Source organism: Haliotis asinina, chromosome 1 (genome assembly GCF_037392515.1).
Source record: "Haliotis asinina isolate JCU_RB_2024 chromosome 1, JCU_Hal_asi_v2, whole genome shotgun sequence".
NCBI lineage: Eukaryota > Metazoa > Mollusca > Gastropoda > Lepetellida > Haliotidae > Haliotis > Haliotis asinina.
The window spans coordinates 16,170,937-16,183,225 of record NC_090280.1 but is presented as its reverse complement, the minus strand read 5'-3'; the positions used below and the strand labels follow the sequence as shown (position 1 = coordinate 16,183,225).

The following is a 12,289-nucleotide window of genomic DNA, read 5'->3' as shown; positions in this document are numbered from 1 at the left end:
TGAGACTCAAGACCGTCGATATCTGCAATCATGTTCGAGAACAAAGCTATTTCATACAGTCTGTGGGTTCTGATTGTTGACGGTCACGGGCTCTGAAAAACAATAGTCCTTAGACTACAGTGAGAGCTGTCATGTAAATGGAAGTATAAGAAGAGTTAATGATGATATGTTTAAAGACAAATCGAAAATGAATACTGGAAGGGAAAGGAACCGTTGTAACACTGGAAATGACATTCAATTATCTATGGAGTATCTGAAGCTATTTTGTTTAAATATACTCCGGAAGTCAAGTTGGAAAGCATGGGTCGTGGTCGCGGAGCCTGTTTTGCCCAATGAAGTATTATTTGAGATTGAGTTTGGAGATGTTTTTGTTTGTGAAAAGCTAAGAGGTAGCACAAATACAACACTGAAATCGATGCATATGCAACATCATGCAGTCGGCTACAAAAGCAATAATTGACTTTTTTCTGAACTAAGCAGCTATAGCTAGATTATGGAGAGAGTTCAGCGGCATATGCCATTGGATGTTTACACATTCTCCAGGGACGTACCTTTTGCCTTTCAGTGTATCTTAGTCCCTTTAATCAAATTGACACGGGGAAGCCCATTGTTGCAAATTCAACCAATGGTTTAATGGGTAATTTAAAGTTTAATGTTTTGTGTAAACAAACAAATACACATCACTGGAGTTCCCGTTACATCAATAGTCATTACAGAGATTTAATAAATCGCATGGTAACGTGGCGTCCTCAGGTAAGAGTTATTTTTCTTTGAGTCGGGACATTGTCACTGACGACACAGATAGTTAGAGGAACATCTCAGGTGACTGTAATATTTCGTAGTGTACACGGTTTGGGTTAGAAACATGTTTGGCTGCATGGCATTGATTATTCTGTGTATGGTGGGACATGGAAATGGAGATGTCATGTTTGGACAACTCGTGTCGGGCGTGTTCAGAGAGTTTCGTGCCCCAGGCTTCACGTTATGTCAGTCTCTGTGCTGGTACTTTACTCGCTGTAGAGCTTACACCTGGGCCACAGAGACTGGTTTGTGTCAGCTCAGCCGAGACACCAGGAGCTCTTCACCTGCCGCCTTCTCTCTCAGCAACCATCATGTATACTCGGACGTCATGGCTCCTCTTAGACTGGTAAGGACCTATGTGTTGTTTAGTCCTCTTTGCTTTTCTTTTCTCCTGTTATATGTCCTGTTCACATGGGTCATTGGCTTTCGTGGTTAAATCTAAAACAACATCATAACATATTGTCTTCTCACTGGATGGATGGTTGTGAAGTGGTTTTGGATCCCCTCCTTCCCAAGAGCCCAATTTAAAAACTGACCCCTTGGGAAGGAGGCGATCCGAAACGCACTATTGCTTATACTACCGCGGGAGCGCATGTAAACTGTGGGTAAAATCGACAGGATAGTCTTCGAGCTACCGACTTGGAAAGGAGCACGGAGTCGGCATGGGAAAACGTCAAAATGTTCAGCTTTTTGTTGTAGTTAAGTCTTAATCGAATGAAGTCATCGAGCGTGTTCTCAATGCTCTTTTGCTATAGCGTAACCATTTTCCAAGATACGTGCAATCGGTCGAATAGTTTAAACTACTGCCTAAAAGTTTATTCCCCTTGAACGCTTTAAAAACACCAATAACACGCATGTGATGCGGGTGTAAAACGGGTGTACATCGCTTATGAGTCCCGCGCACGCGTGTACCATGCGTGTAATTGTTTTGTGTATTTCTATGTTTTGGGTTTGTAATTTATAAATTTGTATTTCAATTTTTTTCTTCTTGCATTTTGCTATTTTAAGATTTCTGAAAGGTCTTGTTTAACCAGAAAACCAAACATAATTAGAACACGGTTATTACTTATTCATGACATAATATGTATTGTTCATATGAAGAAAACAAAGAAACCAAAAAACATAATTATACAATCGAAAATCAAAAGTGCAAGTACTTGGGCCTACTACACTCGAAACGAAGGAGCTTGGATACCGAACCGAGTCAGAGCCGTTGGATGACATAATGCCGGTTGGGACAATTTCGGAATGACCAGCGAGTCCTAACTTGACCCACAGAGACATATATATCATTGGAAAGATCTCGAGGAGGCGAACCTGTGTACAAGTGTGTTCACTGGTTAATAACTTCACAAATCGGCTCTGAAAATGCATTTCTGCAGAAATTGCTGGTAGACTTTATTTTGCTACTGAAATTTCTTGCAGAAACACTTTTTTTTCTGAAAAAATGTATGGCAGATGTTTTGGTTTCACTACCAGATTAATCTTAATTGAATAAAATTAGGGACTGTCTTGGGATAACTTCTTATGGACTATATTTAAATGATGGCTTTTTTTTTCGTTCCTGAAAACACCTTCAAGTTCAAAGGGAAATGATTCCCAGAAATAGATCGTCGCAGAAATCTTACTGATCATACTAACAAAACGAAATGAAAATATAAATAACTGGGTGACTTTCTTGTGCGTCATTTATTACCACAGTGTATTACATGAGTTACACAGGACGAGGTTACATTCACTTCATGAACCCTGTTGTCTCTGAGTGCCCAAAGTTTTCAGAAATGAATCCTCCCGATGAAATATGTGTCCATCAATGTGGTGCGTGTGTGTGTGCGCGCGTGCGTGTGTGTGTGTGGACAAACTGACAAGCAGACAAACACGCCATTTTATAGGATTAAGTTTGTTAAAAACCTGTTAGTAGCAGAGAACTGAGTATTTTACAATAAAAAATAACTGTATCAACTGTCATCACTGCTTTTACAATTACATTTATGCATTAATGACTTTCGTTTTACTATTACTTAGTTTAGTGGATGCATGCTGGATAAAATAAATTAGGGATACTTGTGTTGTAAGTATTCATGATATTTACTCAGAGTGTAAATGAACAAACTCTAACATATTCTAAACTTATTAATCAGTTTTCATTTAGCATTTCGTTCTAAGAAACTGTCCTACTTTTTCGATAAAAAGTAGGAATTAGAGTCTGTTGGACCACTGACTATGCAATCCATTCTTTGAATGGTACATCATGTTTAGCGAATGTGCACAAACCAGCCGATTGAACAAAGTACCTGAAGAGATATTTTCACAGCCATGTTTGGATCTTTCACCGATCCAGATTTCCTTCCTAGTTGTTTGACTGTCCTTCGTTGACAGATTTGTTACCATTCTCTATTATGTATATTATTAATGGTTGTCGTCACGATATTGCTGAAATATCCATATCGTGACGGTAGAATTTAACTCACTCGCACACTGTTACTACATGTATAATGAAGAACACATGAAACATTAGTTGACATTTCAAGTTTTTCATATAACATGGCATTACATCACATATGTATATAAATACAACCCTGTCTAAATTCACAAACCAGTATTATAATATTGTAATCAAAACCCTGGACCTGTACCCTCACCACTTGTCTGGTACTTTTGGAAGAACAGATGTTTTTGTGTCAACAGATACTAATCCTGACTTGGTAATTGCAGGACTGTTTAAGAAGTGGGTTCATTGTGGTTTTAAGGGTAACCATGTGACATATATAAATTCAGTATTCCATTATACACATTCCAGTGACTACAGGAGCAGTAAACGTACATAAACCATACTGTTATTCCATTAACATCATGCATCAAGGATGATTCCCCAAGTTCTACGTCAAAACGAAGAGATCGCAAGCGAACATGGCCCCTCAACACCGCGTCTTGAATGGAGCATCATACAGCAACCACCTAATGAACATCCGACAAGTTAAGGATGGAACAGAGAGATATGACAGACGAACCAAGTAGGTGCGTCTGTCCCACAGAGATCTTATCACAGCCATCAACATGGAGATCGTGTATTCATAAAGCAGCCACCTTACGGACTCTTCAAGATGGACCGTGTGCAGAAAACAGCTCATCAGGTGTTACTTATCTGCGCGTCCTTCAAAGGACCCTGTTCAGGATATATTACGTGTAATTGTTGATAAGTGCAGTGAGGTATGTCTGATGACAGCCCAATACATTATTACCTTGTTATGTCTATGCCGTAATGTATTTTCGCCTGTGAACAATCTGCTCCAAATTTCCTCTGTAAGATGAAGTCAGAATAGGGATATTCTTGGGTCCAGCGATCCACAAACACTTTCCTATTATGTGTCAGTATTTAGATATTAAGCAATATTCAGCATTTCAGAGTAGGGTTATTATTAATATATTTTTATTGGGCACAGAGCCCACTATATATGGGCAAGCTCTGGCAACGACACAGGAATAACTCCCATTACAGGGTTATTACTTTTTTTATTGGGCATAGCACCCATCCTGTATGGGCAAGCTCCGTCACAGACAGGGGAAGAGGGCAACTTGAAAGGGCAGCAGTACCCACAAGTACCGTCTGAGTCGCGCGGTAAAGTTAGACTCCTGGTTTCAACTTTCTTAATGTGAAATATTTGCTGAAATGCTAATGTATACATTTTATGCCACTAATCATTATTATTGTTTGGTATTAAGCCTCACCTCAAAGTCAGAACTTTGTTTCAAGATCCTTTTCTGAAAACTTTATTGAATCAGTAAGAAGTAGCCATTACCGGATTGTGAAATGTACACTCAACAATTATTTGATTATTTGTCTGCTGTCAGATTGACAAGATGATCATTCTCATACCGTTATTGCATAGACATATTTGCTGCACGGGATGTCGCTAACACTAAGAATTCTTTTTTAGTGATTATGTACTGATTCGCACTTCTGGTATTTGTATAGTTTCGCTCCTATCAGTTTGTACTCAATATATTTAACCTTGGGGTGCAAGCTTTACAGAACGGAGGGAAGTTGCGTCTAATTCAGGACAGCCATCATCCAAATATTTCTAAGATCCCTAAACTGTGCAACCAAGTCATATTAGACTTTTTTTGTTATTATTTAATCAGCATTCTTAATTTGTATCACAACCACAGCGTACAGTGTCTTGTCAGCTACCTTGTTCCTCTTTCTCACTTCCAGTGATTACTCTATGTGAGCTAATTCTCCTGTGTACACCCGTTGACAATAACAAGGGGACAACTGGCCTCATGTCATACACAACTGCATCTTCGTCCAGTAACTCATGTAATACAGAGTCTGAATGTACGTGTATGTGCCGGTGTAGAAGAGGCCTTCAATAACTCATGCTTGCCTTAAAAGGCGACTATGCTTGTCGTAAAAGGCGACTAACGGGATGGGGTGGTCAGGCTCGCTGGCTTGACACACGTCATCGGTTCCCAAGTGAGCAGATCGATGCTCATGTTGTTGATGACTGGATTGTCTGGTGCAGACTCGATTATTTACAGACCGCCGCCATATAGCTGGAATATTGCTGAGTGCGGCATAAATCTAAACCCACTCACTCACTCACAGTGTGAATAAATGATGTGTGATACATAAAGAAGTCACAAAGTCATTTCATTATCATTTCGTTTTTGTTGAGATATGCCTAGTAAGATTTCTTCGACGATCAGCTTCTGGGAATCATTTTCTCTACATTTTCTCTGCCAGGAATTTCTGCAGCATCTAAAAGAATTTTCTGCAGATATGCAGTTTCAGAGCAAGGTTGTGACCTTTTTGGGCTCGTCTGCTCGAGATCTTTCTAATGATATAAAATACGTCACTGTAGCTTGAATCTTTCTGTGATAGGATTTATGATACTGTAGAAATGTAATCGCCGGGATATGGTGATTGTGTATACTCTTATGCCACTAACCTTCACCTTGGAGAAATTGCCAAATATGCTGAACAATGTAGACGTATGACATCACAACCATTAAACCATTTCGTGAAAAAGACTGGTTCCATTGGTTTTGCTAGGGACCTAATCTAAGTAACCTTGCTCTTGTTATTCGTTATACTCCACTACAGTTGAAAAGTGTAACGAATAGTAAGTTTATACTTAGACTGGCGTTGACCTTTTCCTTGATTCATCGAAATGCTTATCATTACCGTTGTGTCGTTCTGTATGATCTTGCGTCAGTCATAACACCACCCTGCACAGAAGCTTGACGTTTCATATTAACACATCACATATCTGTATTGTATCTGGTTTGAATTCCGGTGTATATCTGGTAATTAATATGCTATTTTTGAAGGTCAGTTATCCGATTTGTGCTTCATATCTCCATCAGGCATCCCTTCCCATAAATGGATTATAATCATATCCATGCAAATCATTTCAGCAATAGGCCTTAATTTCGGTCGATTTTGTTTTATTGAAGCACATCATCTTCTAAAATGATATATAAATTGCTATATAATTTGACAAAAGAAAGTTTACTAACATAAACATTGCTCTCGCGGCTGATGCGTAGGGAAAATGTGTAGAAAAATAAACAAAACCTGTATGTTATTCTGTTGTGAGTGATATGTAGGACTACCTTGTAGTAACTTTGATTTCAGGTTAGATTCGATTATCGAAACCTTGTTGTCACAGCGAATACAACAATACCTGTTGTGATATTACACGATGATGTTTGGAATTTTAACTTATTTCATAGCAATATCTGAATGCTATATGTTATACTATGATAGGCTCATGTAAGGAATACAGTAGCACAATACTATTTCTCTGTTGAGTCGTGGCCCCGTTCTATAATCCACTTATGAAATATAATACATGTTTACCGCCCTTGAAGACATTGAAAGGAACTATCCATGCATATTCTGAACTCACTGAGAATTGAACTAAACGGATGTTCGCCTGATTAACGAGTATATGTTCATCTATAAATTAGACGCAACTTCATGTTTTTCAAGACATACTTCATGCGTCTGTGAAGGCGATCAGATAATGACGATATTGCACAGTATTATTCATTAGATTCTTTTCAACAGTATGGTCGAATAATAGATCGATGTTACTGAGCAGTGTTGGCCCGGGGAGCTATAGTGCAAATAAAGGCTGATCTACTCGGACGTGGTGCTAGTAACATATGAAATTTCCTCTGGCATTGAATGCATATTTCAAATAAAAAGGTAATGATATTAATTTCCCGTTTTTATTGTTACATCTGGCAATGATACAATATTTCAGTGAGTGGGTGAGTTTCGGCAATATTTCAGCCATATCGTAACGAGAACATTTAATACTGAAATGGAAGATATGTATTTCATAAGTAAGCCTGTCGTCAAAGGACAGTAATACAACTAGAATATCACAGTTACAATTTCAAACTAGTGAAGAAGGTTAAAACTAATATCACTACCTGGACAAAACAATGTACGAAAAGGCTATAGATCTCCCACAACTGAGGGTAGATCACCAAACAAGGGACCATAGGGACTTACAGTACCTTTGCTACCTGCATGGACCCTAGTTGGATTTACATCATCCCTTCAGCCGCTGGAGATTGTATGAAATGCTAGCCAAACTTAAAATAACACAAATACTACACATAAAAACCTGGTAGACTTAAATTTGCTGTGAATGTTTTTGGACTTGCGTACGCTCTCAAGAGGGCAATACTTTAACCCCCTTTGAGGATACAGCCACTAACAATTCTAGTTACAAATCTAAACTACCGATAACCAAAATACATCTATTTACTGAACATATTACTCAAAATTTAACCAAAAAATCAATTCCTTTCAAAAAACCAATGATTAAATGAGAACTAACTCTGGTAAAAAGATCCTTGATAGTTTTGACATTGAAACAATTCTAGATACTAATCTAAACTACCAATCATTAAAATATATCTATCTACAGAAACATATCGCTCAAGCTCTAATGGTGGCTTTGTAATCACTATAAGGAATAAGAAGTGGTGTCACAGATTTGTTGAGTGCTGCCTTAGCAGCAAGGTCAGCCAATGTGTTACCTGAGATTCCTACATGGTTGGGCACCCGTGGCGAGCCACCTCCTCGTGGTGGGTGCTGGGTAACGCTAAGAGTTCGCCGACACCCCCGTAGTGGACCCGGAGGGATATTTGGTCCACCAACCCTTTTGCAGTGGGTTGCGGCCCCGTGTCGACGGAGGAGGGGATCCTGGTGGTTGAGGGCAATGGGGGCCTGCAATCGTGTTCCTGTTGCTCAATACACCACCCTGACTTCGCCTAGACGGGAGGTCGAATGGGCCCGGTTAAACCAATCGGCTGGCCATGGCAAGCCCTGTGCGTGGATTATGTAATTGCACAAATTTGATCTTATATTGTTTGGTCTTGGCTTTTCACTGATATAACACTTGTAAATTTGAAAAGTGATGTTATTAACTTTGCCTAGAGTCTTATGCCCAGAAGGCGGTGGCTCATGGGCCAATCTGGTGGATCGATTAATTTTCTATTAATCTTCTGCTGGAGTATACCATTTCAGTATCCTTGGTGCTACCAGTCGGAGACCCACTGGTGTATAGCATTGTCCATGTGATACACGGTGGAGGGTGGAGAGCTGGGATGGTGAACTTTCTATTATTAACCATGGCTCAACCCCAAAAATATAAACGAGCACTAGATGAGTGTTTGTCCTCTGATGAGGAAAATATCACAAACATATATCCAGATACATGGAGTAGATTCTTAGTTGTATCTTCGACTGATGGTGAACCACTCAAGCTAAATCCGTTTGCCACATGAAAAGCAATTTATGGACTTGTTGGCGATGTCCAAGCTGTCAGAAAAATTAGATCAGGGTTTCTCCTCATAGAGTGTAAAACAGCAAAACAATCAGCTACCCTCATAGCCACACAGCAGCTTGCAAATACTGAAGTTTCAGTTTCTCCTCGCAAGTCTTTGAACAGTAGCAAAGGCATCTTGAGGGACAGAGACCGCTGGCTTGCCCACATGAGTGAAAAGGAAATAGTTACTGAACTGCAAAACCAAGGAGTCACCCATGTTAAAAGATTCACGTTTAAGAAAAATGGGGAAACTTTGAATACCAACACATACTCAATTTCTTTTTCTCAACCCAAACACCCAAAGTACTTAAAAGCTGGATATTGTAACATCGAAGTGGAACAGTATATTCCAAACCCACTTCGTTGTTACAAGTGTCAAAAGTTTGGTCATGGTGCCCAATCCTGCAGAAATCGTGCAACATGCTACAGATGATCATGAAGGTTCTGACTGTTTGTCTTCTCCAAAATGTGTCAATTGTCTTGGAGATCATATGTCTTCCTCAAAGTCATGCCATGTCTGGAAACGTGAATATGAAATTGTCAAAATCAAAATCCAAAAGAATGTCACATATCATGAGGCAAAACGTTTAGTTAATGTAGGCTCAACTCAGTCATCAGGTGTACCATATTCTACAGTTGTTGCTCGCCCCAATACTAAGTCTGTTCTGTCAGTTGCATGTCAGACAGATATCACCTGGGTTGAAGCTGACAAACACACTTTAATTGCATCAGATTCTACTGTTGATAAACACCATGCAACATCAGCTTACCAGACTGAATCACAAACAATATCTCCTGTTGTGAAAAATCCTTGTCGAAAAGTAGATTACAGACACAACACTGATCGAGTACAAAAGGGATCACGTGAACCTGTTCAAATCTATAACAAGTTTCAACTTTTAGAAGACATGGACGCCTCTCCTCATCCCCGTGCGCGAAATAGAAGCAGTTCGCCTCGGAAGGGGAAAAGTCGGTCCCCAGTACTACCACCTGCTATAAAATGAACAATGACTCCTTAATCCAGTGAAATTGCAGAGGACGTAGGACCAATTTTAATGAAGTACAGTTGCTAACACAGGATTTTAAACCATCAGCATTTATTTTTCAAGAAACGTACCTGAAACAAAATGATCACCCCCCTGGTGACAAAGCCACTGGTGGATCCTCCATATTGGTGAGACATGGAATAATTCATAGCCCTGTTCCTCTTAAAACCAATCTTCAGGCTGTTGCTGTTCGTCTTACTTTACATATAACCCTTACTCTTTGTTCCTTGTATATCTCCCCTTCTTCCATTCTCCATCAGAATGATCTTCAAGATTTGTATGACCAATTACCAAAACCCTGTATCATAATGGGTGATCTCAATGGTCATAACCCATTATGGGGAAGTCCTGATACCAACAGCAAAGGGAAAGTTCTTGAAGAGTTTATATCTAATAATAATTTATGCATACTCAATGATGGCTCTGACACATATTTACATCCTGGAACGGGAACATATTCTTCCTTAGACCTGTCACTCACTGATTCAAACGTTTATAATGAGTTTGAATGGTCAGTCCATAATGATCTTTGTGGTAGTGACCATTTTCCAAAAGTACTTACAGCAATTAACCCTTCCGATGATCCCTCTGTAACAAGATGGAATTTTTCAAAAGCCAATTGGCCAATTTTTCATGCCACCTGCCTTAAGGAACTTAAACCAGACCTTTTCATGGATGTACCTGATCCATAAGAATGAAGATTTTATGGATATCAACTTCTTTATATGAGAACACAACGTTTCGGAGTTAATGCTTACTCCTTCATCAGGTGATTGAGAATGGGGTGCAGAGCTATATTTATATGTACAGGTAAAACAATAACAAAGTAACAAGTGGAGTGAATTAACGAAAGCTGGAAGCCAGTATAAACAAGCGCTGATTGGAACCCGATAGTTATGATAACAATGATAGAAGCCAATGGTAATACATCACAGATGATGGGATATGTTTACATAACACACGTAGGGGGTAAGGACGATGTACATGATTGGGGATAAGGATGGAAGCCAATGGTTGATGATGTTTACATAACACATGATTGGGGATTAAGGATGATGTACATAACTACATGATGGTTGATGGGCATGTTTACATGGGGGTTGATGATGTACAAACACAAGTAGATAAGGATGTACACGGGTAGATTGGCTATACATGAATTACATAGATAGAATGTACACATATAGATGAGATTAATTTATCAATAAGTCCCAGGCACTTGGTAGGTACACTCCTTGGTCACGGTTGATTGCTGGTTTCTGTCTCCGGATCTCGATGGCTTCTTGCAGTTTCCTTTGGCGCCAGTTGTTGTTGTTGGTAGATAGTATCTTAGTGTCCTCCCATCGGATTGAATGTCCAGGGTTCTTGAGAATGTGTTCAGAGATGGCCGATTTCTGGTCGAGTTTGCTGACAGAGGTCTGGTGTTCCTTCATTCTGGTATTGATTGGTCTCAGCGTTTCTCCAATGTATAGGTGGCCACAGTTGCAAGGGATCTGGTAGATGCATCCTCTCGGGTTAGGGTGTTCCCAGCTGGGTCCTTTACCGTTGGCTTTTAGGTAGGTCTTGATGGCCTTGCCACTGGAGAAGGTGACATCGATGCTGGCTTTGGTCTTGATGAGGCGTGATATTTGATGACTGATGGGGCCAAGGTAGGGTATGGTTACTCTGATGGGTGATGGAGAAGGCTTGAGGCGGGGTTCTCGGTCCTTGAGGGTCTTGTTGATGGTGGCTGTGACGAGCTGGGGAGGGTAACCGTTTAGTGTGGTGAATGTCTTTCTGAGGTGGTCCAGTTCATTGTTTAGGGCACCAGGATGGCAGAGGGCTTTGGCACGTCTGGTAAAGGTGGCGATGATAGCTTGCTTGATCTGAGGATGGTGGCAGGAGTTGTAGTGGATGTACTGGTCGGTGTGCGGTATACTGAGGTTCTGAGTCCATCGTCTGTGGTGTGGAGGGACACATCAAGGAAGGGCAGGTGTTGGTTGGTCTCAGTCTCCATGGTGAACTTGATTCTTGGATGTTGGTCGTTGAGGTGGTTGAGGAGCTCGCTGGGGTCGTTGTCATTGGCGATGGTGGTGAAGGTGTCGTCGACTTTGCGGTACCAACAGAGGGGCTGGAACGGAGCTGTGGAGAGGGCTGCTTCCTCGAAGGAGGTCATGAAGATTTCTGTAATGAGAGGAGAAAGAGGTGAGCCCATGGGGAGACCGTGGATCTGCTTGTATATCTTACCATTAAATGTGAAGTAGGAGGTGTCAAAGCAGCTGCGGGCGAGGTTGATGATGCTGTCTATGGTGAGGTGGGTGTCCAAGTCATCTATCCTTTTGGCTAACTTGCTGTGAAGGATGTCCAGGGCTTCTTCTAGTGGGATGTTGGTAAAGAGGTCCACGACGTCGTAGCTGACCATGGTGCCTGTGAGGTTGGATTCTTTCAGCTGGTTGACAAAGGATGAAGAGTCGCTGATGTAGGACTTGCCATCTTTGCCAAATGGAGCGAGGAGACGTGAGAGGAACTGGGCGGTGTTGTAGAAAACTGAACCTCTGGAGCAGACTAGGATCCGGGCTTTGGGCGGGTTCTTGTGGATCTTGATGGTAG

The 12,289-nt window shown here is 40.6% G+C and overlaps 1 protein-coding gene across 1 annotated transcript in view; it reads left to right on the top strand.

The window, feature by feature from the left end:
- Nucleotides 1-811: 811 nt before the first annotated feature.
- LOC137284880 (uncharacterized) overlaps nt 812-12,289 on the top strand; it is a 38,010-nt gene continuing 26,532 nt past the window's right edge. The window contains exon 1 of the mRNA XM_067816949.1: nt 812-1,147. Coding sequence (XP_067673050.1) covers nt 866-1,147 — 282 coding nt within the window. The 5' untranslated portion in view covers nt 812-865. The remainder of the gene's footprint in view (nt 1,148-12,289) is intronic.